General features: G+C 43.1%; 1 protein-coding gene across 2 annotated transcripts in view; it reads left to right on the top strand.

Annotated features, from left to right (window-relative positions):
• Positions 1-21447, top strand: part of PRKCH (protein kinase C eta) — a 218856-nt gene that overhangs the window by 156475 nt on the left and 40934 nt on the right. For both annotated transcript variants that reach the window (XR_002831026.1, XM_006096032.3), the window contains exon 10: positions 3173-3327. Coding sequence is in view for 1 of the 2 variants with exons in the window: in XM_006096032.3 (XP_006096094.1) it covers positions 3173-3327 (155 nt within the window). In the remaining variant the exon portion in view is untranslated. The remainder of the gene's footprint in view (positions 1-3172; positions 3328-21447) is intronic.

Raw genomic sequence — 21447 nt, 5'->3', positions numbered from 1 at the left:
CTTAGGTCTGTAAGAGGATGGACCATTACTTTTCGTTAAATATTATATCTCAGCTGGCTTGTTTCCACTTCCTGCTTACTTAGAGTTCCATGTAGCACGCGGGCTGTGAGTTGTATCCACTGTTCTAGGTGGCGCCAGACAGGAGGTGAGAAATGAGACTGGAGGGAAAGAAACCCGGATTTTCACAGTTCTAAAGCGTATGACCTCCTTGCTGTGCATCACCTCTCCCACCCACCCCCACCCCATTATCTGAGAACCTGCCTATAGGGCTGGGGGCGGAGCCTGAGAAAGATGAGATGAGCAGTGTTGGAAGACAGTATTTCCTTCCCCCAGATCTGGAGTTTAGACCAGGGTCTGGCTTTTCAAACTTGAGATAGGAGAATGTTTGGGGAGTGTGGGGGAAGGGGGAGTGTGGGGGACCAGAAATGGATGACATTTCCCTTGGAATGCCCTCATCATTTCTATGCCTGCTGCCTTAGCAATTCCAGGCCAGTACAGACTTCCAGAATAGCCACTTACCTACTGACCCCATTCCAGTAATCAGGTATTTCTGGTTATTGGAATTCACATGACTGCCAGTAACAGCCACGAAAGAACTGAACAGGCTGGTTAGCAAAAATGTCATAGGGGCCCAGCTGGTGTGGCTCAGTGGTTGAGCGTTGGCCTATGAACCAGGAGGTCAGGGTTCAAGATTCCCCACCCATCAGGGCACATGCCTGGGTTGCAGGCTCAATCCGTAGTGGGGGGCGTGCAGGAAGCAGCCGATCAATGATTCTCTCTCATCATGGATGTTTCTCTCTCTCCCTCTCCCTTCCTCTCTGAAATCAATAAAAATGTATTTTTTAAAAATGCCATAAGGGTGGTTCAGGGCCGCTCATCTTCGCCCCCACCTTGGCCACCCCTCCAAAGGAACACAACATCAGCATAACAACTGCCAGTGTGGATGCAGCTCTCAGATGTGTCTCAATCAGACACTTACCCTTCACCCCATCGCTAACGCGCTCATCCCACCTGAGTCCTTCCCAGGCAACAAACATGGAATACCACTGCACTCCCAATCTCATCCCACCCAACTCTGCCTCTCACTCCTTGTCAGTCACACCCAAATGAAGGCCCTTCGCTTAGTCAGACAGCTTGCTGTATTTAGTTGTCTGTTGGCTTATATTGGACAACCTTAAGAGTTGTTGTGTTTTTCAATGGAATACTATGCTGCTGTAAAAAAGAAGGAATTCTTACCATTTGCAACAGCATGGATAGAACTGGAGAGCATTATGCTAAGTGAAATAAGCCAGTCAATGAAAGAAAAATACCACATGAGTTCACTCATTTACGGGTAATAAGACCATTATAAACTGATGAACAAAAATAGATACAGAGGCAGAGCAGCATCTAACAGACTGTCAAACTGCAGCAGGAAGGCCGGGGAGGGTTGGGGGGCAGGAAGGGGGCGGGTAAGAGATCAACCAAAGGACTTGTATGCATGCATATAAGCATAACCAATGGACACAAGACACTGGGGGGGAGGGGAGGTTGGGGGAAGGTCAAGGGGGGAAAAAAAGGAGACATATGTAATACTCTTCGTAATACTTTAAGCAATAATAATAATAAAAAAGTTGTTGTGTTTTTGCTGTTTGGTTTTTGTTTTTGTGGGTGTGGATCCTGTCACTCCCTCTCACTCTTAAATTCTTGCTTCTCCTGACCAGAGAGAGATGTTTTTTAGATACAGAGGACTGTCACCACCCCCTTCTAATCAAGGTCTTAAAATAAGGACTAGGAGGTGGGAAAATGTAATGTCTTCTCATCAGGATGGGCCTAATTAAACTAGTGATGAATAGGTGAGCGAGAACACACTATCTTTGCTTACAGCTCAGCTATAACACTCAGAGCAAAGCTGACAGCACTTAAAACTACAAACGAAGATGGGTTCTTTGTGTACACATCCTCTGTGAGTTGGTAAAATACCAATTTCTTTACAAAATGACATCCCACCTCCCTCCTACCTCAGAGGAGGCTGGTCATCAGCCCTGATGGTGCTCATCCTGCAGGTCTTATATGCTACTAGCTCAGAGAGACCTCCCCTGACCCCAAGCAGATGACCGGATCTCATGACTTCCTCCACAGGATTTACCAGGATTTGTAAATTTGCTTGTTTATATGACTTTTGGGTTTGCTGTTGTTTTAAGGAATGTGTGTCTCTCACACCGTACTCTGTATGGGCAGAGGCTGTGTCTGTGTTTTGCCTGTTTACTCTGTTGGGTTCCCAGCACCTAATTTAACACTGGCTAACCCGGGACTCATAAATGTTAGTGGGAGGGAGTGAGGAAATGGATCTTAGAGCTTCCAGAAACCAGGTGTTTAACACTGTCAGTCTCGGAGACATCACTTTGTAATTGAGACTTAAACATTTCTTCCATCGAGCTGTCTTAATTTCCCAGCACTTGATCACACCACTTACACAGTGCTTAGTACACAGTATTTATTGGTCATTTTTTAAGGAGCCCATTTCGCCTGCTGGGTTGAGAGCTCCTGCCAGTGGAGACGGCATCCCCTTGTCTACATTCCCGCTCCTGACTCAGGAATCTTCTGATGGACTGAATGGGATTTCTAACGTTGGGGGTCACTCTGAGGCTGTCGTTAGACTACTGTTTGGCGGATTTGTCCAAAGCATATTCTTTTTTCTGTGGTTGTTCTCTGCCCAGGTGTGATGGCTAAAGCACTGTTAGATGTCCCTTACTTCCTGTGATTAACCCTGATTGTTCCAGGCGAAAGGCATGTACTTTGCAACTTATGGTGCTCTCTTCCAGCTCATAAAACCCTGTGATTTGGGTAGAGATAGCATCAGTGTCCTCGCTTCAATAAAGGCCCAAGTAATTAAGCTCAAGGTTGCATGGCATTTAAGGTACAGAGCGAGAACTAGAACGAAAGGCTTCGGCTATCTTCTCTACTTTTCATTTAATGTAGACATTGAAGGCTGTGTGAAATTACTTAAAGGAGACTCTGGTCGTACTCCCTACCTCCTCCCAGGGATCTAATCCTAGCCGACCCAGCCTGCTTTCCCCAGAGCCCCTGTCAGGACGTTGCATTGAGTACGTCCATCTGACAGCCTCTTCTCCCCAGGCCGCTGCCCAAGGTAATTGATGCTGATGGGATCCTCTCTTGTGCTTGTATCCAGGATCGGCTGTTCTTTGTGATGGAGTTTGTGAACGGGGGCGACTTGATGTTCCACATCCAGAAGTCTCGTCGTTTTGATGAAGCACGAGCTCGTTTCTATGCTGCAGAAATCATTTCGGCGCTCATGTTCCTACACGAGAAAGGCATCATCTACAGGTGAGCTCTGATTGCTTGTAACTCCTCCCGTAACTCATAGCCTGTTCCCTCCCCTGGCTTAACCCAGCCTTCCATTTTTCATGATACTGAAATCTTTGGGGAATTAAATTCAGAAAGGTTTGAGTGTCCATTAGAATAAACAATAATGTAGTGATCAACATTGCCTGTAGAGTAAAACTTGTCCCCATGTGGTGTGTGTAAAATAGGCTGGGAAGAGACTACTCATGAGTTCGCTCAGCTGGGGTTTGCTAACGGCCTGGGATAGCCAAATTCTGCAAGGTGCTGAACACATTGTTGCTCTCTCTTTTTTTCTTCTTTAATGTTGGAAATGATTGGTTCCATTAAAAATATTGCCGCCTAAACAGACAGGTGTGATCACTGTTGCCCTGAGTTGATGAGAATCCCAGTCAGAGAAGGTGGCGGCTCACCAGCTGAGGCTCTGAGAGGTGAACTATTGATGCGCAATGTCCCGTTTGACGATATTTCTCATTTGGAGCCTCCTCCCAAATATTATTTGACTCCATTTCACAGCACACAATCCTTTGATCGTGATACAACATACATTGAAAGGGCTTGAAATCTGGTTGCTGTTGTTAGAGCTCAAGGAATATCAGATGACACTTTAATCAGACAGAAGAAGGTTAGGTAAAGTGGGAACGTAATTGTGGATTTCAGACAATCGTTAGTCTTAAATGTCCCTCTTTTCCCTGTTGCCACAGTCCCTCTACTCTTTAAATCACTTTATAACTTAATTGCCACGTATACTCTTTGTTTTCTCTTGAGATACTGTCTCTTGAGAAAAAGTCTCTTACAGGAGGAGAATGAATGTCGACAAAGAACTTCCGGATTGAAACTTGCTACTTGTTAGCTTTGCTATTGCTGTTCCTTTTGCGAACTCATGACAGAATTGGCATCATTATCAAAGTGCGAGAGAACTCTAGCAACAGGGCATTTGCTTAAGTACCCCACGCGTCAGCAGAGGAGGGGAGGAGGGAGACTAGTAAAGGTTGGAGCAGGATGCTGATGATGCCAGAAAGACATGGGAAAGTGATGGAGGGAAACAGGGGCACTACAGACATGTCTCCTCAGCTAGATGTAGCCACGCCCCAGCAGTGAGGTAGAGAAGGAGGTGCAGAGCAGGAGCCAGGCCGTGTGACCCGCACAGGGACTATCCTCGAAGGTCCTCAGGAATCTCCACTCATTCTTGAGTCAGGGAGCTGCCCAGGTGACTGTAGACAGCGGCGCTGTGAGCTTTCTTAACCAGGCATGGTGTTCCCCTGGGGGCTCTACCATGGAATTTCCTGTCACAGTGTCCTGCCCAGCCCACGGTTGGCAGTGGTTGCTGATACAATCTCTGATGGCAGAGGGAGGTCAGAGTCCTTCCTGATGCTGCTGTCAGATTCTGGGCCCTGAACTCATTTTTGTTCTCCTGTCCATGGCTTATCCACCCACTTCTGCTTTGTTTAACCCAGAGAGAGCCTTACGCACATTTAATTTTTAAGAACAGTGACTTCCCTACTAGATAGGGACTTCTGTTATAAATCATCATCATCATAACAATGGCAACAGCAGCTAAACTGAGCTCTTATTACAGGCTCGGCACTTTGTCTGCATTTCTCCCGGGATCCTTCTAACAGCAGTATTATATAACAGTAACATTGTTCATGTTATTTAGATGAATAACTGTGTCTTAGAAAGCCTTAATAGCCAGATCACTACCTGGTAGTGAAGCCAGAATTCAAACTAAGTTTTTAAACACTGAGTTGCACTGTCTCCTGGGGAGAGACTTACATTCTAGGAGTACCACTAAAGCGTGCCTTCTTATAACCCTCCTGGTGATCCGGAACTTTATTCATGAAAATGAGGCATAGCGGGTATCTTAGCCCACTTGGGCTGCTATAAGAAATACCATGGACTGGGTGGTTTATAAACAACAGAAATTTACTTCTCACAGTTCTGGAGGCTGAAAGTCTAAGATCAAGGTGCCAGCCTTGATTCGGCATCTGGTGATGGCGATTGGGTACTACTTCTATATATGAGGGCTCCACCCTCATGGTCTAAACACCTCTCAAAGGCCCACCTCCTAATACCATCTCTTTGGGGTTTGTATTTCAACACATGAATGTTTTGGCGTTGGGGTGCTGGAGGGGAAACATTTAGACCCCAGCAGCGGAGAGAAGCAGTAAGGTCTAAATTCATTTTTATGAATACTCAGAGGCTTTTCTTAAGCACCACGTTACATGGCCGAGAGGCAGCAAGCTTGGGTTCCTGTGTCGGATGTGCCCGCCTCTGCGTCTGCTTGTTTCATGTGTCCCGAAATGTGGAGGACGGGCATTGATTTGATGTGGTTTCTGGTAAAGCGGTATCAGCCGCATCTTGAGAAGTTTTCAGTTCTTGGTATCCGTGGTTCAATTCTGAGAATTTATTTCAGTTTGCACTTTGTCTTCAACCCCACGCGCAGGTTCTAGCTGTGATGGTTGACTTTGAAGGGAGCACATTGCGTGAGGATAGATGCAAATGCTATTTTTATCCTGTGGATTTATTTCACAGGATAGTTGAATTCCATTCAAGGTACTGGCCTGAGAGTGAGTCTTAAGGATACGTCTTTGAAAGCCCTTGGACTTCCCACACTGTAAAGAGCGCATTGGAATCACAGAGGGTGTGCATCTATCCGGAAAGCACAGTGAGAAACTTGGGAGCACCAGACAGCCTCATATATCGTACATGTCCCAAGATGGCCTTTATTGGAGTTTAAATGATCTTTCTGTATTGGATGATATCTCTGACCTGTCCAAATGGAGTTGTTGTTATTTGTTTGTTTGCGAGGTGTCTCTCTCTCTCTCTCTCTCTCTCTCTCTCTCTCTCTCTCTCAGAGGTTTATTTTCCAGCAAATATAAAGATGGCACCATCTACAAGCTATTGCCCCATAGGACTTTAGAAGATAGGACCTTAGGTTCCCTCTGACATGACTTTCTTCTCTCCCTTAGTTGACTGTGCCTATGGGAGCGGAGACAGGCCAATTACATTTCTGTGCTTTTCCGCTTGTGTCCTGACCCAGATTCTCAATGTGTTCACTTGCATTTCATGAAGGAACAGAAACCCAGTTCCCAGGAGATACAGCAAGAGAAGGGTCTGCCCCATTGCCTTAGGTTGGAAAGTCTGGAGCTGGCCATGGGCAAGAAGAGAAGGCTGGGAAGTAAGGAGTCAGTGAGTCACTTTGCTAAGGGAAAAAGGACTGTTCATCCCCTGTCCTGGGCTTGTTGGCTGTCTGAGAGCCCAGATAGTGCTCATGAATAATTTTACATGCGCATTGACTTTTTTCCAGAGTCAAACCTGACAGAAAAGTTAGGGAAACAAAAGGGCATGCATCCCATTGGCCAGCATGATGGGCACTATTTTCTGTCATGTTTCATGAGCTGTATTCAAGGGGAATTCAGCCACCATTGACATTTCAACCCAAACTCCTGGCGCCAGCCAGCGTACATTGGATTTGCTTTTGTTGGCAAAGCGTGGACTGTATCTCAGACATGTTGAGTGGGGAAGACGTTACAGAAGAGCACAGTTTGTTTTTATTCTTCCTCACCATGTTACACTTGAACATACAGCACATTTCAACACAGTTTTCAACTCATGGGTCTGACCACTTTGGGCCGTATGCAGTTCTTGGCATGCTGGATTCTTGAGTACATGATAACCAATATTTAGTCTTAAAGCCTGTCAATGTAGGAAACATACAAACCTGTAGAGGATTTTTATGAATTTATTTGAGCCAAACTGACAATTATTGGGAAGCAAAATCTCACAGATTAAGAAAATGCTCTGGAGAATGGCAGTTTTACAGCTTATTTTATATATTAGGATAAAAGGAGGAGATGTAAGGAGGGTTACATGAAATCCATTGGTGGTAGATTAGGAAGGTGGGAGAAAGCAAAGTGGGGGAATCTCTGGGATTGGATAAAAAGTAAAATGAGACATCAGTGGGCATACTAAAGTTAACAATTTACAGCACATAGAGATGGTATTCCAGAAACAAGATAACAATGAGGGGTTCTTTGGTCTGGTGTTCTGGTGTGGTGAGTGTACCCTGAGAGGTCTGGAAAAGGAGGCTGAGTTTACAAAGATATGTTATCCTAGATGCAAAAGATAACAGACTTACTTAAGATAAAGATTGCACTTTGTCAAGGAAGCTACAGGCCTAGGGTGTAACTACCAGCCACGATCTTCATCTGCTTTTAGGAATTTTTATGTTCAGAGCATTCTCTATGGTTACTTTCAGTCTCTGGGTGTGTAAGGCCCTCTCCATGTGGCCTCCCCTGAGTTTGTTAGGTTTAGGCTGTGACCCCTTTTTCATCCACAAGCTCCAAGTGCTTACTGTGGGAATTTGCTCTAATATTCCCCATGTGGAACTGGCCCACAGCCTCTGACTGCTAGACCTGACATATTGTCTTGTACCCATATACCTATGCATTACAGTACTTTTAAAGAAAATCACCTTTGAAATCTCTTCCAATTGAGAGAACAATCTCCACTTAATTTGACTTTTTTTAAAATTCAGAATTTGGTAAGATTTGCAGTATCCCTCCAAGATAAGATATGTTAAGCTAGGCTTTAAACATAACTGTTGGATCTGCATGAATATACCAATCTCTAATATAATCTGACTCTTATTTCTCAAAATTATCATGAAGGACCATCAGCTGCTTTGCTGATTCCAGATACCCGTGTGTTCTGAAGTTAGCTGAGCGTCGCTTTGCTCGGAGAGCCCACTGTGAGGCCATCCCTGTGAGCATTGCTTTCATGTCTAATATTCACAAGTCATCTGTTTCCAAATCACTTTGCATGTTGGTTCAGTGATGAATATCCCATGCTGTGTCATTGTTTTCTGATATCTTCCTCTCCCCCTCTTGAAAACTGTAGCAATACCTTTCTGATTCCCATCTCCTGGCATCTTTCTTATTCCTCTTTCTTATCAGCAGACTTTCAGAGTCCCTAAATGTCTTTCTGTGAACCTGGAATTTTTGACTCTTACTGTTACCTCACCTATTTTGGAATTCAATTCCATTTATTCTACTCATTCTAGTGAGAAAAGTCTTATTTTTAGATGAAGATGAAAGTCAAATATAGGAGCTCAGTTTTCCCTTTGCCATCTGAGAACATTAGTCCTGCTTCGAGAACGGGGTCTGCTCTTTCTTGATCTGAAAATATATGTTATTTTCTTATGTCAGAGATGACATGCTAGCTGTGGGATTCTCAGTACCTTACACTTTCACATCGGATTTTGACTGTGAGCCCTTACCTTACCCAGGTTATTACTGGGACTCTGAACATTTTAGTCATAATCCTGTCTCCCTTCCTCTTTTTTAAAAAATTAAAATAAAATTTTAATTGATTTTTAGAGAGAGGAAGAGAGAGGGGCAACATCCATCGGCTGCCTTGGGGATCAAACCTGAACCCTTTGGTGTACAGGACGACATTCCAACCGAGACACACTGGCCAGGTCCTGTCTCCCTTCTTAGCTTGTCATGCTTGCTGTGCCACATAGTGGCCTCATCCAGTGCCTGTTCTTTCACTGTCACCAGAAAGTGACTTCAATTCTTCACTCCTAAGATCCTTTTTCAAGGATGTGAGGGGCAGCTCAGAGGCTTTCTAGCTTATTAGCATAGCTGTCTTTCCCCCCAAAATGAACCTCATTGGCCACTTTTCTTCTTCCTTATACAACCTTTGGAGATATTTTACAAATATTTATTGAGTGCCGACTCTCAACCAAGGACATGGACATGATGATGAGCAAAAACAAAAATGCTCCCTTGTGGAGAGTATGGTCTAGTGAGGGAGAAAGACATCATCCCAATAATCATACCAATAGAAAATTCCAACTGTGCAGAGGAGGAATGCATTGCCATGAGTGAGAACCTCTAATAGGGTGATTTGATCTGATCGTGACTCTTCAGCTGAGGTAACTAGTGAAGAGGGAAGGAAAGAGCATTCAAGATAAGGAATAGCAAATACAGGTGCCCAGTGTCAGGAGGGAGCATGGCAAGTTCAAGGGCTTTTAAAGAAGCCTATTGTAGTTGGAGACTAGAAGCATATCTTCCCAAGATTGGCATTTCATTATCCTAGTGTTTCCATTGTTATCAAGATTTTATTGGGTACTCTTTATAAATAATTTATTTAAAAGTTAGGCCAGCCTGGTCATGTTGCCAATCCCTGGGCGAGCTATTCATTCACAGTGAGTTCCTGTGTCCAGTTCCCCATGTTTATCTTCAACAATGAAATTATAAAATATTAGAGTCAGCTGAGAGCTCCAAGAGTACTTACTAGTAGTGCCAAGTTCTCCTTTACAGATGAGGGAATCAAATCAGAAACATTCCGACAGTGATTGGCTTCTTAGAATGAATGTTTTCCTAAGATGATTCACAATTTGTTTTTCATCTCCAGGAAAAAAAAAATCACCATTAGAAAATTTTGTTTCAATCTTCAACTTACTGCAGACATGAAAAACTAATCAGGACATCTGGAGGCATTTGATACTGTTCACTCCATTTCAAAGAAGAAAATGCAATTGGGCTCAGAATATATTTACTGAGCTCCCACTTGTGTTGGGAGTAGATACAAAATGAGTAGATGTGGTGTCTACCCTTTGAGGTTCTTTCTGTGGGTGGGAGAGAAGGTCCATAGTAAGTAATGGCAGATAAATTCTAAAATTGGAGCATGCCCAGTGTATTATGGGAGCACAGAGAATGGTCACTTAGTCCCAAATGAGTACTAGCAAGTAGAACAGCCAGGATTGGGTGGATCCAGGGGATAAAGAAGAAACCTGAAATCATTTTCAGGAGTTAAGTGAAAAGGTTCAGTGGATAGTGGTACCACTAGCTAAAAGAGATTATGAGCTGAGGAAGAGATCAAAGTAAAAGATAATGATATGTAGAGACATAATATGCCAGGTACTTGAGACACATGCCAGTGATGCTCAAAGGACAGGTGGATATGAGTCTGAAGTCCAGTGAAGAAAATGGACTAGAACTAAATATTTGGAAGTCATCAGGACATAGCTGTTAGTTCATATCATGGGACTGGATGAGATCACTCAACAAGAGTTTATTAAATGGAACAGTGAGCCAAGGACAGAACCCTAGAGAACCAGGCCCCATTAGAAATCTGCCTACCTTTGGCTCCAAGGTAAAAAAAACTTGATATACTGGATCATTTACAGTTGTGTCCACAAAGTGCAATTCCATTGAAAATATCCTATATCCGTGGTCGGCAAACTGCGGCTTGCGAGCCACATGCGGCTCTTCGGCCCCTTGAGTGTGGCTCTTCCTAAGCCTTAGGAGTACCCTAATTAAGTTAATAACAATGTACCTACCTATATAGTTTAAGTTTAAAAAATTTGTCTCTCAAAAGAAATTTCAATCGTTGTACTGTTGATATTTGGCTCTGTTGACTAATGAGTTTGTCGATCACTGTCCTATATAATAAAAGGCTAATATGCAAATCAACTGAACTGTGGAACGACCAGTCGCTATGATGCACACTGACCACCAGGGAGCAGGTGCTCAATGCAGAAGCTGCCCCCTGGTGGTCAGTGCGCTCCCACGGGGAGTGCTGCTCAGCCAGAAGCTGGGCTCACGGCTGTCTCCGTGGGGAGTGGGCCTAAGCTGTCAGTCAGACATCCCCTGAAGGCTGCCGGACTACGAGAGAGCGCAGGCTGGGCTGAGGGATCCCCACTCCCTCCCTGCTGAGTGCACGAATCTCATGCACTGGGCCTCTAGTAATGCTATTAAAAAATAGAAAAAGATCACTCATTTTAAAGTAAGTTTGAGAGTCAACATACAGGGGTGGGCAAAAGTAAGTTTACAGTTATGAGTACACAAAACACAGAGTTTATTCTTGGATTATTTAGTAATTATTGTAATCCTTATTTGTATTACAACTGTAAACCTACTTTTGTCCACTCTGGTATATTCTTTCAACTGAAAGAATGCAGGGCATGGTTTTCAGAAGATCTATGTGCCAGACTAAATTCTGCTTCATGCTGGGCCTAGGGATGTGGGCAGGCTGCTAAATGCCCTGGGCCCATTTGCCCATCTCTCCATTGGGGGCATTGTTGACACGGCTTCCCTGTAGGGTGTTGGTGAAGCTCAAACCTGATGGAAGTGAAAATATGAGAGCCCTTTGAATTGTGCCAGATCAGTATAAGATACTATTCTTTGCATGTGTGCTATCAGCTGATTTGGGTTTTCTTTGTAGCCTTGACTTGAGCTGAAATTATTCTCAAAAAACTTTCTTAGGAATAGGTAATTTTCACAGAAATTGGAGTTCTAGCTTGTAAAGCCAAACCTCTGAAGACCAATCCAATGGTGCTTTTCTTTCTAATCAAACCACTTTGTTGGCATTTTAGCAATATCTTGAAAGTGTATGTAATTAGTATACTTACCATGTAGCCATCATAAATCCTTAAGGTAGTTTTCTTAGGAAGACCTGCATCATATAAGACTTGAAGACCATACTCTTGTATTTTATTTACAATTTCAGCTGTTTCTCTAATGTTTGGGGGAAGCAATTGAATTCACTTTGAGTTCACCTTTTTCAGTATTGAAGTAAATTTTTGGTTTTCATTTGAGGGAGATTCAGAAACATTTTCAGACCATTGGTGAATTTCCTGGTGGCTTAGTCCCAGTAATACAGTTTCTTAAAGGACCCAGATTAATGGCAGAAAGACATCTCAGCCCTGGAACGCCAGGATTGTTTTTCTGTACTTCACATTTGTTAAATCAGAGTACTCATCAGTGTTTGACCTTTTGTATCAACAAAGGCTCTGGTTATTTGCAACTAATTGATAAATGTGCTAATGGTTTCACTGGCTAATGAAATCAGACCACCTGTTTTGCTCTTCTCCCCACAAAATTGACCAAGAAACCTATTGCTTCATTATAATTAAACACAATATTGGATTTGAGCAATAAAAATATAGTCAGTTGATCTTTAGGTACTAGATAAACACTGCCATTTGTAAAAAATAATTTAATTGTGCACTTGAACAAATGCTTATGAAATGTCTACTCAATGCAAAAGCGTTATGTCAGGCTGTCAGGGAATAAGAGAATAAAGAACAGCCATGCCCTCGAGATCAGGGTGTTTGTTCTTTCCTCTAACAAGTATATGTTGAGCACCTGCTGGGTGCCAGGCACTGTTTTAAGCTCTGGGAGTGCACAGGAAATAAAGCAGACAAAACCCCTACCCTCTGAGAGCTTAAATTCTATTGCAGGTAGCCAGACAAACAAAAAGTAAATATATTGAATGGGGTTTTTTGTTTTTTAAAAAATATGTATTAAATTGGTTGGGTACATTGAATATTGGGATGATAAATTCTATGGAGAAAGAGCTGTGTAAGGGGAAGATAAAGTTCAGGGAGAATGGTTTTAATGAGTTACACAGAGGATTTAGAAAGGTATCTTTGAAAAGGGATATTTGAGCAGATAAGCAGAGACCTAAGGACATGATGAAGCAAGCTCTGTGTGTCCATCTAGAAGAAAATCCCAGATGACAGAAGGAATGCCAGGGACTGGCAAAGAGAACAGTAGGCTGGAGCAGGTGCACTGGGGCACAGTAGAGGGAGCTGCTCCAAGCTCTCGCCTAGATTCTTCCATTTGGAATAATAGCCACGTGTTGAGCATGTAAGTCATAAGGATAAGCACCTCTGTAAGGAGGTTTTATCTACTTGCTTTTAACTTCTTATGACATCTCTTCAAGGCAGTGGTTCTCATCCTTATTTTACAGATAAGAAAGTTTGAGGCTCTGGGAAATAAATGACTTGTTCAAGGTCATACGGTATGTGGTGGAACTCTACAATCCCACCTCAGTTTTGAATGCACGAAGGTTGCCGGGTTCCTTCGAGTTCCCACGAGGTGGTAGCACGTGTATTTTTTCCCTTGGCCTTGAACCTTTTCTCCTCTTTGCCAAGCTGGCTCCTGCTAGCCTGTGCTGTCTCAGCTTAGTTGTCATCTTCTCTGGAGAACTTTTCCAGATACCCCTAACCTCCGATCTCGATCTAGATGATGTGCCCATCCTCTGCTCCCACGGCATCCTGTAATAAGCTCCCCACAGCACTGTCACTGGCCGGGCCTCCGCCTTGGGGTTGCTGTGTGAGGATAGGGACTATCCATAGCCCACCATCTATCCCCAGCATTACACTGGTCCAAACCCATGATTAGCTCAGAATTCAAGTAGTGCTTTTAAGGAAAAAGTCAATGAAAGCCTTTCAAGAAATTTTTCTCATCTACTGAAAAAAAAAAAAGAATTTTGAGCATCCATAATAGCATTTGAAAAATGATAGTTCTAATTCTTCAAGAATTTTAAAATTTTGGATTTTCATTTTGATCATATTAATCATTCTTTTATTCACTATAAAGACACAATTTCTTCTTCCTTGTGATTGCAATTCTCAAATGAGAGGTATTTCATAGGAAGTGACTCATTGCAAATGTTTCTTCAGATGTCCTTTAAAAAGGAGCCACCTGGTACTTGGGTTTGAGAAACAGGGGTCTCTGCCTTGATACTTCCGCCACATTGTCTCTCTGGATAACGGGTCCATAGCATTTGCGGCAAATTTAAGTTGTGTACTTTTCTGCTTAAGGTGATGCTAGTCCCTCTCAGAGTTGCATTAGATCAGTGATGGCGAACCTATGACACGCATGTCAGAGGTGACACGCAAACTCATTTTTTTGGTTGATTTTTCTTTGTTAAATGGCATTTAAGTATAGAAAATAAATATCAAAAATATAAGTCTTTGTTTTACTATGGTTGCAAAAACAAAAAAATTCTATATGTGACACGGCACCAGAGTTAAGTTAGGGTTTTTCAAAATGCTGACACGCCGAGCTCAAAAGGTTCACCATCACTGCATTAGATCTATCTGCTATAATCAGAGGACTTCACAATAGTAATCTATTCCAATTTTTATGCCTCTCTGCTAAAAGCAAAGGTAATAACTTCCTCAAGATGATGTTATAAACTGGACATTGCTTTGTAAGTTCCTTAAACCTATGTGTATATTTTACACATATGACTGGGGTTTCACTTTTCTACGGTTATGTGTATGTTATTGAATAACATTAATACCCTAAGTTATAAAGGGGCTGCATCTTCAAACGAGGCTATACAAAAATATTCTTCTTATAAAAATGTGTATATATAATCTTCATTGGGTATATTTTCATTAGTGAGAGAAATTTCCCCCTGTTCATTTTAAAAATAAAATTATTCTCTAATTATAAAAGTAACACTGTAGTAAGTATTGCCATTTAAAATATAAAGTGTAAAAATGAAATAACTTATAATCCTGCCACAGAAAGATAATAATTTTTCTTCAGTTATACTTCCTTAAAGTTTTTTGTCTTTTTAAAAAATTTTTATTTCTAAAAAATTTTATTTTATTTTTTACATCACCATTTATTCCCTTTATGCCCTCTTCCACCTCCACCTAACCTCCTCCACTCCCTTTAATGTATTTTTTAAAACAAAATTGAGGTCATACTATATATTTTTAACCAAATTTTTTACTTACCATTTCACCTACTATGAAAGACATTTACATTCTTTTTCAACTTAATATTAATTGATAGAGTGGTTTATCATATGGACCTACTTAATTTATAGTACATTTAAGTTGATTTACTATTACTAATGATGATGTATACAACTATTTGGGTCTGTCTTTGATTCTTCCCCTGGAACAGATTGCTGGAGGTATTGCTGCTGAGTCAACAGGCATGCATGTGTTACAACTTTCCCCCAGGGTGGAGGGACTGGGGTTCCGGGCTTGGCTTGCCACTTCCCAGCAGGGGAATGTTGAGTCGGTTACTTAACCCCTCCAAGCCTCAGTTTCTTGATTGATAAAGTGAAGGCCTTGAGGGTAGTTATTAGAATTAAAAGGGGTTCCTGTGAAGCCTTTGTTGGGGCCTGCTATGTAATACATCTCAGTAACATTTACCTTTTGAACAATTTTTGGATAAAATACATCAGGGCACGTTTTAATGGTGGCTGTTGGTATTATCTTTCCAGATCACTTTCCCCATACATCTTAAGTGTACAATTTGATGCATTTTGACAAGGGTAGACAATATTTAATCAACATCCCAAATAATATATTGAACATTTCCATCATCCCACAAAGTTTCCTGGTGCTACTTCCAGTTAATCCCTAACCACCCCCTCCCCTGCCATAGGCAACCAGTGCTGATTCTGTGATGGATATTATAGGGTGTGAGTATCACATTAGGATCCTGAAAGTAAAAGCACTTCTCAGTAACATCCTTGTGAGTATAAGAGGATGGGGTGCTTTAAGGTGACTGCTTCATGCAATGGTGATCATGGTCAGAAGAAATCACCCAAAACGAAGGCCCCATTCTCTTAGTTGGGTTCACCCTCTTGCAGGGAAAATGGTTCCAGGAGGGTAAATACCAGCATGTCAACATCTGAGTGTAGGTGATTATTTTATTTTTAATGTTTTTAAGGCTTTTTAAATGTTCTCTTGGAATAAATATTACCTTTCTAATCGTGAAAAATGTTATTTTCAAAAGAGCTCATATATGTGATATTGAATATACTCCAATAACCCATTCTGTCAAGCCTCACCCTTAGGCTGTGTGCAGTCCTTGTCTGTGAATACCAGTTCTATAGAAGTCCTGAAGTCATCATTTTAGTTCACTCAGACTGCCTAACAAATACCATAGACTGACTGACTTAAACAACAGAATTTTTTTCTCACAGTTCTGGAGGCTGGGAATCCAAGACCAAGGTGCCCGCCAATTGGTTTCTAGTGAAGGCTCTCTTTCTGGCTTGCAGACAGCTGCCTTCTTGCCGTGTCCTCCCATGGCTGGCTGGGGAGAGACAAGCAAACTCTCTAGTGTCTCTTCTTATAAAGAGCACTAATCCCACCTGGGGTGGGGGCATCTCGTGATCTCATCTAACCCCAATTACTTCCCAAAGGCTCCATCTCCAAATACCATCATGTGGGGGAAATGGGCTTGGGACGGGGGGGGAGCGGTCAGACCTTTAACATATGAATTTGGGTGATGCAAACATTCCATTATAGTCATTCACTTATACATGTATTCAGTTTTTTAAAATGTTTTCTGATACATTAAGCAAGGTGCTTTGCAACTACTTAGCTTAATAGTGCAAATTCTACCTGGAAATGATTTCATCTCTAAAGGAGACTAGCACCTGCTGGAGCTGAACACACAGTGGACTGATTTGAGAGAATAGCCGAGGATTAGATGGAGGCTTGTCATCCTTTTAGCTCACTGAGCCGTGTATGGTCTTCGTCGAGCGATGTTTCTCAGGCGTGCTGAGGTTAAGTTTTGATCCAATTGCCAAGAATGGTAATTCTTGGGAATTACCGTGGGAAGAGAAATAGCTAAGTGGAGCGTGGCGTTATAGTTTGCCTTTTGATGTATAGTCTGCAGCATGTGCCTGTACATGGATTTTTTTCCCACTGTCTCACAAATGTCAAATTTTACTTATCAGTGAACCTCCTAAGAAGAAATGTAACTTGGTGCAAGCACCCTGTTTCCATTTGGCAAGAATGCTCAGACTTTGATGAATTTCTGGGTTCGGTTGCAAAGAGTGAGTGAAACCTGACAGGCAAACTGCCCCACACCCTGGACAATGACGTCATTGAGGGGTTTGGTTCCAGAGGTTTGTGCATGGTGCACACCTGGGAAGGCGGCAGTGACCACATGGCCTTTCATTTCTCCTTCCTTCCTGCACACGGCTCCTCCAACCTCCAGAATCCCCATCCAAACATGCCCTCTGCCCTACAAGAACACCGTTCTGGACCATTCTTGATAATTGGATCAAAACTTACCTGTCCCGTGTCCCACTAAGTCTCGGGGTTGAAAGGGAGTTCAAAGTTACATACTCTTCTCATTCAAAGCATGAATACATAACAACCTGCCAAATAGTCATTTTTCCCCATGCTTAAACACCTCCAAGCAAAACGGAACTTGTTACCTCCACTATGAGGCATCTATGATTATTGGAATATCACCCTTGTGTTGAGTCAAACAGTGTCTCCCCAGTATCTTCGTTCACAGGTTCTGGACCACCCTTAAGGAGTAGACTGAACAAAACACATCTTCTACAAGAACACCTTTCCAATATTTGAAGCAATCTGGCAATCGAGTTTACCTATCAAAGAGGGAAATACTTTTATCGCGATATTGCTCATTCTGGGGTGTGTGTGTGTGTGTGTGTGTGTGTGTGTGTGTGTGTGTGTACCACTGATTTCTGAGCAATCATAAGCCAGTTGTGTAATTTTTTCATTCCAGATTCTTGGAATGATATCCAGTTGACTTGTTACATTCTTCTCTCTGAATATTTGAAGTGTCTTAACTGGCAACTAAACTAATATGAATTGTGGTGTTAGTAGGTCATGTTATCTCTCCCAGATAAGACTTGGGCTTTCACTGAATTTTGTTGCTGCTGAATAGAGGGTGAGAGGTTAATTGTTGGTGTGATCTCAAACTAGGGTGTTCAAGGTTTCCTTTGGTGTAGATCTCAGAGGAATTGAATCCCTACCTACATTTGTGAATATAGCTTCAACCTCTGTGTGCACATGAAAATAGAGAAGGTGGTAGTGAACCCCTGGACATTATTTCCAGGGAACTCTGGCCACAGTTCCCTCTGCAAAGGTGAATGCTTTTCACTCTAGTCCACCAGTGCTGTGCTCCAGGGTGACTTGCCAAAGATTTGGCACATGGTGAACACAGGCGTCAGGGTGGAGGCGATAAAGACTTAAACACCTCGAGTCAGACACCTGTGGAACTCCTAGTCAAATGACCCATCTCAAAGTTGTAAATACCAAGCTAACCTTGGACCATAGACTCTGGGTGGGTTGCATGGCAATGGTGAAAATGAGGCAAAATTGACTTATAGTTTAGACAGGCTTTGGAAGCAAACTTGGATTTAAAACTTACCTCCACAATGTACTCGCTCTGTGATCCTGGCTAAACTCTTTCATGTCTCTAAGTCTCCATTTTCCATTCTACAACACGGGGATAGCAGTACTCCCTGACCCATGGGATTCTTGTGAGAATTGAGTTCATGTGGCTTGTTTATTCCCGTGTCTGGTATCAGTTAATGCTCCTTACACATTATCAGTTATAAAGAAGAAAAGTGATCCAGAGAAGAAAGTTGAACAGTGAATTCACTTACAAGGTGGACAGATTCAATAAGGAAATGGTTGAATAAATTAGGGCATACGTCTATGGACTATTATGTAGCTACTAGAGGCCCGCAGACAAAATTTGTGCACGGGTAGGGTTTCTAGGCCTGGCCTGTGATCAGGGATCAGGGCCGATCTTCCTCGGCTGCTGGCAACAGGCCCTGCCCCCCACCACCGACACTGGTCGCCCTCTGTGTGTGGGGCAACCAGCGGGGCAATTGGAGCACTGCTCGCTCACACCCGCCTTGGCCTGGCGTCTCCGACATCCGCTGTCACCCACCCCTGGTTCCCGTTCCCCATCAGGCAATCGGGGCCTGCAGGCTGGGGGCAGCTCCCGCATTGAGCGTTTGCCCCCTGGTGGTCAGTGCATATCATAGCGACCAGTCGTTCTGCTGTCTGGTCAATTTGCATATTATGCTTTTTTATATAGAGAGAGAGATTTGAAAGGGAAAATGAGTTAGATCTACATTTAGGGACCTGGGTGGTTTGTTCCTGATGGACAAATAAGTGGGGGGAGGGGAGTTAAAGGTGGTATGTATGCTCATTTTAGTGTCTTTTTTTTTTGGTAAAAAAAAAAAAAAAAGCCATCTCTGTATAGATATGTACAAGGAGAAAGTTGTGAGAGACCACAACTTTTTAGGATGGGGTGAACAGTTATTAATTTTTTATTTTGTATCCTCTTATTGTATTACTGAGTGTGGTAAAAATGTATTACTTTTGTGATTTTTGAGGACAAATTTTAAAACATAAGTGAAAGGCATGGGGATGGACAGAGAAAGGAGAAGTGGGCAGGTGTGGGAGGGGTTGTGAGAGGGCAGAGGTGTTGCCCAGGGGTGTGCAGGCTGAAAAGCCAGGACTCACACTTTCCCTCTCATTTGTCAGGACTGTATTAGGGCTTGTCATCCTGAGCTCTGCTTTCTGAATTCGTTTTCATTTTCTATTCCTCAATTTCTGGCGCAAGGTATAGCACTATTTCTTATTTCTTCTCTTCCTTTCTGTTTTTTTTTTTTTCTAGCAACTGAGCCGATGCTTATCTATGGGGATACATTGGGAGCGATAAGTGATATGAAGATGGTTCTGAACGTGGAATTAGTTATTGACTAAAGAGCAATGCCAGTGTAATTGATTTAGATGAGCTAATCCATACGTATGATTGAAAGAGAAATGTTTAGCCGTTCTAAAAAGATTATAGTGAAAGGTAACTCCAACCTCCCAGTTCCTCTTTCTCAAGGCAACCAGTTACCCATTTCTTATCTGTCATTCAAGAAATAGCTTATACATACGCAAGCTCTGTGTTTGAATGCGTTTCCCACTGAAAAACAAGGGTATTGGTTACCGTTGAAGAACAGAGGTTTCCCTAAGCCTTTAGAAAAACCAACCCTAAACTCCTATAAGAAGGTAGCAGCTGAGCCTTCTTTTCTTCTCCAAGAGGGTCTGTGGGAGGCTGCCAACCAGCCAAGAGTCTGGAGAAACTGCAGATTTGTTCAGATCATGTAACAGGCTTATAAAAGTGTGTTGCAGTTACGTAGCTACAGAGAGAAATTTATTTCCAGTCCTCCACATAGCGTCATTGCATCAGTCATTATAGCTGGATTATGGAGCAACATCAGCACACACCTCCATGGCCGGAAATGGGTGCAGAGTCCCTTGCTCCCTCGGGGGGGGGGGGGGGGGCGGCTTTGCAAACCCCCTTCTCTGCAAGGCGCCCAAGCAAACCCCGGCAGGAGGGGAAATCATAGGTGAGCTCCTGTCCTCTGAGAACACGAACACGTGCGGGCGTCCAAATCTTGCAGATGATGCAAGAGGAGGTATTAAATCTTAGTTTAATCCAAGCGATGAGAAGCTCGCCCCTCCCAAGTTCATCTAATCAGGATTCTTAACACTCCTCCGACAAAGAAAAGGAACTGTGAGCAATAGAGGAAGGCAGGTGACGCTGAGTCACAAAATGAGCCCTTTGAAGAACAGGTCATGTCATCATGAGCCCTTCCTGAGGTGCTTGTGGCTCTGCGTTCATTCTCGGAGGGAGGGAGGGAGGGAGGGAGGAAGGAAGGCAGACCTGGGGGTGGGGGGCGTTGTTTGTTTGTTTTAACACCTACAGAATTGAGAGGAATACACTGGGCAGTGAAATTAATTTACAACCTCATTGACAGCTGGGGAGGGAAATTTTGACAAAGCAAACCTGTGATCTGATGGGCTGGCGGCTTTACTGGCAGAGGGAGGCTGGGGATGCAGTTTGGCCTGAAGAACACTGAAGTTCTGTTTCCTTGTCTGGGAACAGACAGGTTCAAACCTGTCAGAGGCGGCCACTGCCTTTCCTTGTGACTGACTTATATGTGTGGTGGTGATTTTTTTTCCCCCGTAAGAATTCTGGTTGGGTAACTCCGAAAGTTAAAGATTTTAAGAGAAATGAATGAGAAAAGTTAGCCAAGGCCCCCACAGATGCCAGGAAAGGAAGGTCCACACAGACCGGTGGGATCTGTGAGGTCTTTGTTCGGGGCTCCCCCTGCAGATCCTCAGCCCCGGGCGGCAAAGCTTGAGGGCAGTGTCTGTGCGGCTGCCACTTAAGAACTGGGACTCTGTTCTCTGGCGCATATTCCTCGGGGTTTCAGAATGTAAAATATGAAGTGTGTGTAATCACAGTTCCCAGCACTGCTTGGCATTTCGGCTTTGGCAGCGAGAACGGGAAAACTGAAGTCTTTATGGCCAGGCAGGCTGTTTCATCTCTGTGCTGTGGACACACGACCCAAGGGAGTGACGTGAAAAAGCGCTCTCCCTCCGATGTCCGTCTGAGGGCGATGCGCTCTGATCGATTCACTGCGGCTGCAGGATAGTTTTATTTATTTATTTATTTATTTATTTTAATATATATATTTTTATTGATTCAGAGAGGC

Source organism: Myotis lucifugus, unplaced genomic scaffold (genome assembly GCF_000147115.1).
Source record: "Myotis lucifugus unplaced genomic scaffold, Myoluc2.0 scaffold_166, whole genome shotgun sequence".
In the NCBI taxonomy this organism is placed as follows: domain Eukaryota; kingdom Metazoa; phylum Chordata; class Mammalia; order Chiroptera; family Vespertilionidae; genus Myotis; species Myotis lucifugus.
The sequence above is the reverse complement of the archived record's forward strand: the minus strand, read 5'-3'. Positions and strand labels throughout refer to the sequence as shown.